The 5,558-nt window shown below is 37.6% G+C and overlaps 1 protein-coding gene across 1 annotated transcript in view; it reads left to right on the plus strand.

Annotated features, from left to right (window-relative positions):
- Positions 1-5,558, plus strand: part of LOC126808487 (zinc finger CCCH-type with G patch domain-containing protein) — a 48,868-nt gene that overhangs the window by 12,242 nt on the left and 31,068 nt on the right. Inside the window, exons 8-10 of the mRNA XM_050533233.2 lie at positions 643-806; positions 1,615-1,723; positions 2,606-2,788. Of these exons, the coding sequence (XP_050389190.1) occupies positions 643-806; positions 1,615-1,723; positions 2,606-2,788 (456 nt within the window). The remainder of the gene's footprint in view (positions 1-642; positions 807-1,614; positions 1,724-2,605; positions 2,789-5,558) is intronic.

The following is a 5,558-nucleotide window of genomic DNA, read 5'->3' on the forward strand; positions in this document are numbered from 1 at the left end:
ACTAATTTCTTTCATATTCGTTCAATATTTATATCAAAATTTGTAATAATCATTTAAAATCACCAAAATTCATCTAATTTGTACTTGTGGCCAGTTTAAATCTGACCATTCAAAAAATTCAACCCAATCAATTTTAAAACAGTGGTCAGAAAATTAAATACTTGTAAATTGGACACTCATTACCAAAATTAATCAGTCAGCTTTAAACTGGACACAATTACAAATTAGATGATATTGGGTGATTTAAAATGATTTTTACGAATTTTTATACAAAGATTTGATATTAAATGAATGTAAAAGAAATTAGTGGTAGATGCACAAGATTAAATGATACCTGGGTTACAGTGATAACAGTCCTAGTTTAAGATGTTGTACATCTTTATATTCTTTTAAAAAACAACTTAAAACACATTTATTTAATCAGGCTTTTAACTGACTCTGTATACAATCATTAACATGTCCATAATCTTGTTGTTTATTTATGATTACATTGTTACTTTGTAAAGTGCCCCTGAACATGTTATATGAAAGGGCGCTCTATAAATATGCTGTAATAATAATAATAAATGATAATTTGACATGTTATTTACATAAATGACGCCACAGTCCTACAATCTGTATCATCTGATATCTTATTTACAGGTAATGAAGATGACATATCAGATAATGAATCTGAGTTAGATGATGATCTCAATAAACCACTAGATAGATCGGATTCAGATGATGATGATGATGCTCTACCTGTGTTTCTATGGAAACCACCAAAAACTACAGCCAGATTAGGGGAATGGGAAGAACATACAAAGGTAATATGCCAAATAAACCATTTTGAATCGAGTCAAAATAAAGTGTTAAATTGGCTTGATATTAGGTGTTAAGTCTATTTGTAATAAGGGTCGCCTGTCCAACCCCATGGCTTTTCTCTGGGTCCTCCGGTTTCCTCCCACTGCTAAAGACCCCTACGCGCAAGCGAATCATTGAAATAGAATTAAAACCATATGTTAGTCCCGAAATGACCTAGTTTGTGTCGAGTGGACGTTAAACCCCATTTCTCTCTCTCTATTTGTAATAGTTAATTCATGCTATGCAGAGTCTATTTAGTTTTGGGGGTCACGGTTGCTAAGTGGGTAAGACTGGCTCGCTAGTCTGGAGGTCGGATGTTGGATCCCTGCATTGACCGAGAAAGTTCATATCCAGATTTACCGGCGTGGTTGCCTCTTGTCAGTGATGCAGGACGGAGGACCTGACAAGGACACCTGTCTAGTCATTTGGATGGGATGAAAAACCGAGGTCCTGTGTACACATTGGTGTGCACGTAAAAGATCCCTTGACAGTTGGAATTAGATATAAGAGTAGGCCGTAGTGCCGCTGTCTAGGCAAACTTTTCCTCATAGCACACTGTATGGCGTATGCCCGTCTTCATTAGCCCAGTTTGGAGCAGAACAGTAGAACGTTAAACTCCATTTCATTTCATCTCATTTCTATTTAGTTTTAGCATACATACAGCACAGGGCTGATTTTACTATAGTACTGGTAAAAATAACATTTCTTAACTGCCGTAGCGAGCAAATGATTTTTTTATTAAGAATATTTGATAATATATTATGTTTTCAGGGTATTGGGTCTAAGTTAATGATTAAAATGGGATATATTATTGGACAAGGATTGGGTAAAAATGGTGATGGTAAAGCAGAACCTGTTCCAATACAATTAATACCAAAAGGTAAGTTTTATCATCATACAGGGGGGATGGATGACCGAATGGTAAGCACGCGTGCTGTATCATACGGTCTGTCATTGAGTCAACTGGCGGGGTTTCGATTCCCCGGTTGTACGTGGCAAGGAGTAGAGTCGTCTGTCCATCCTAGTGGGTTTTCTCCGGGTCCTCCAGTTTCCTCCCACTGCTAAAGACCCCTAAGTGCAAGTGAATGATTGAAATAAAATTGAACCATGTATTAGTCCCGAAATGACCTAGTTTGTGTCGAGTGGACGTTAAACCCCATTTCTCTCTCTCTTTTATCATCATACAACTAGTTTTTATTTAAATTCATCCTATAACCACACTTAAGTATGTGTGAGGGGCTCCAGGTGTTCAGATGAGACAAAAAAACCACGAAGTCCTGTGTACACGTGTGTGCATGTAAAAGATCCCTTGACAATTCGATATAAGAGTAGGCTATAGTGCCGCCGCCCGGGCAAAATTTTCCTCATAGCACACTGTATGGCGTATGCCGGTCTTCATTACCCCAGTCAGAGCAGAACAGTAGGACGTTAAACCCCATTTCATTTCATTAATATATTTTGTATTCTGTTGATATCTTTTCAAGCAGTTTTTCTCTGTGTTTCCTCTTCTAACCAGGGGGGGTGGATGGCTGAAGGGTTAGGGCGTGTGCTGTATCATTATGTCTGTCATTGAGTTAACTGGCATGGTTTCAATTCCCATGACAAGGAATAGGGTCGCCTGTCCAACCTTGTGGGTTTTCACCGGGTCCTCATGTTTCCCCCCCCACTGCTAAAGACCCCTACGCACAAGCAAATTATTGAAATAAAATTGAACCATATGTCAGTCCCGAAATGACCTATGTTTAATATATTTTATGTTCAGGTAAATCTCTAGATAAGATAATGGAGTTGAAGGAGTTAGCTGGAGATCAAGATTTATTTGATGCTATGAAGAAATTAAAGAAAAAAAACAAGAAAACTGAAGATAAAAATAAACAACCTAAACAAACCTCTCAACCTACAGACATGTTTGATTTTATAAATAAAAAACTTCGAGGTAAAAAAGGTGAGAGGAATTGTTTTTTTTTAAAATTATCTAACAGATGTCGTCTACCGTCTTGGGTGGCGGGGGTTGGTTGGATGGCTGAATGGTTAGCGTGTACGCGCTGTATCATAAGGTCTGTCATTGAGTCAACTGGCGTTGTTTCAATTCCCCGGTTGTATGTAACAAGGAGTCCAACCTTGTGGGGTTTTTTTCTGGGTCCTTTGGTGGTTTCCTCCCACTGCTAAAGACCCCTATGTGCAAGCGAAGTATTGAAATCAAATTAAACCATATGTTAGTCCCGAAATGACCTAGTTTGTGTCGCGCGGACGTTTAACCCCATTTCTCTCTCTACCGTCTTATTTCCCCCAGTAATTCTGTTGTCATGTGGAAACCACTGTGTCTCATTGAGTATAGCGCTGGCTTACTTATCAGGAGGTCCTTCTGTTGACTGAGATGGTTCCTGAGTAATTAAGGCCTGGTTTCTCTGTTCTGTTTGTCTCCGATATCACTTCGGTAGAAGGGAAGCAACGTTAAATAGAGCTGTTTCACACACATGGTGCAGGCCCTGGCATGGAAGACGTGTTGAGGCGTTCTTACGGATATGGGACGAAAAACTAAAGTCCATTCATACACTCGTTGGCTTGCATGTAAAAGAAGCCTTGCCAGTTCAAATTCCTATATTAAATAGAGCTATTTCACACACATGTTGTGAGTAGCACAGGACATAGGGCCTGGCAAGGAAAAAAGGAAAAAGTGTCCAAGACATTCTTATGGGACGAAAAGCTAATGTTCAATCATATACATGTTGGCTTGCATGTAAAAGAAGCCTCGCCGGTTGAAATTATATGATGAAATGGGGGAAATGCAGGTTTCTAGGCAATTTTTCCTCACAGCACACTGCATGGCATATGCTCCTTTTCATTGGTCCTGTTAGTGCAAGGGGGTAGATAGCCAAATAGTTCACGTGTGCGCGTTGTATCATAAGGTCTGTCATTCAATCAACAGACATGACATGGAGTTGGGTCACCTGTCAAACCTCGTGGGTTTTCACCGGGTTGTATCATTAGGTCTGTCATTGAGTCAACTGAAGTGGTTTCGATCCCCCGGTTGTACATGACGAGGAGTAGGGTCGCCTGTCCAACCTTGTTGGTTTTCTATGGGTCCTTTGGTTTCCTCCCACTGCTAAAGACCCCTACGCACAGGCGAATTATTGAAATTTAATTAAACCATGTTAGTCCCGAAATGACCTGGTTTGTGTCGTACGGATGTTAAACCCCATTCCTCTCTCACCTCTGTTGTTAGTGCAAATATGAAGGTCGTTGAGCCCAAATTTCATTTCTGTATTCATGCAAGATTTGTAAGCTTTTACCCATATTTTTGTGGTGGTCTGTATGTATAAACTCAATGGACGTAAATGCAAACCTGTAACTGACATACTGCCAACATATCTGACTGTAATCTTGCAATTAAATGCTTGATACTTCATTTAGCACGACAGGAATCCCTGATAGGAATATCAGCCCCCAAAATGTTTCAACTCCGTTTATTATTTACAAAGTTATGATAAATTCGCTATTTAACAAGATACTGCCATCTTTTAATGGTAGCCGAGAAACCTGATGGGGTTAGTTTAATTCTGATTGTATCTAAGCCAGAAAATTATCTAATGTTGGTATTTTGATTTTGTCTTAATTAACTAAAATTGATATATGATAAAGAATCCTATTTAATTTCAATAATTACTGTTAATTGCTTCTAGAGTTATGACCCTGGGGCCCGTTTCACCAAATTTTAACTAAGATAAAATCCAAATTTTATTAATTTGATTGGATAATATTAGATTGATTTTAGTGCTTAGCCAATCAAAAAGTGAAGCATCTACTAAAATTTGGATTTTATCTTTAGTTAAAATTTTGTAAAACAGACCCTTGGTTTCACTTTGTTGCACCTTGTGAATGCTTTAACATCAAAAGTTATCTGCTGATCTTTGTGAAATTTATATGCTCATTTAAATTAGTGAAACATAGAATCCTATTGAATTTCAGCAATTTCTTTTAATTGCTTTTAGAGTTATGGCCCTTGTTTCAGTTTGTTGTACCTTGTGAACGCACTAACATGAAAAGTTATCTGCCGAGCTATATGAAATTTATATGCGTCATTTAAGTTAGTAAAAAGAGGAATCCTATTGAATTTCAGCAATTTCCATTTATTACGTCTAGAGTTATGGCCCTTGTTTCACTTTGTTTCACCATGCCAAAAGTTATCCGATCTGTAGGAATTTATATGCTTCATTTAAATTAGTAAAAAGAAGAATTCTATGGCCCTTGTTTCACTTTGAACCTTGTGAACACTCTAACGCCAAATTTTATCATCCAATCTGTATGAAATTTCTAGGCATCATTTAGATTAGGGAAACCACAAAGCCTATTGAATATCAGCAAGTTAGAGTTATGGCCCTTGTTTTACTTTGTGAACCTTGTGAACATTCAAATGACAAAAGTTATCATCTGATCTGTATGAAATTTATATGCATCATGTAAATTAGTAAAATGAAAAAGTCTGTCAAATTTCAAAATATCCTGTAAATTACTTGTGAACCCTCAAACGACAAAAATTATAATTTAATCTGTATGAAATTGTCTTGTAAATGCCCCCAATTACCTACAAAAGAATAAATATGCGACAACCCTTGTCGATAGCTCGGACGATTTAGCTTCTGTGGGCGTATGTTTCGTTGCCTGGCAACCTAAGTTAAAAGTGCATTTTGAAAAGTTATATTTCACAAACAATC

The sequence above is a fragment of the Patella vulgata genome, chromosome 1, assembly GCF_932274485.2.
Source record: "Patella vulgata chromosome 1, xgPatVulg1.2, whole genome shotgun sequence".
Classification (NCBI taxonomy): Eukaryota; Metazoa; Mollusca; class Gastropoda; family Patellidae; genus Patella; species Patella vulgata.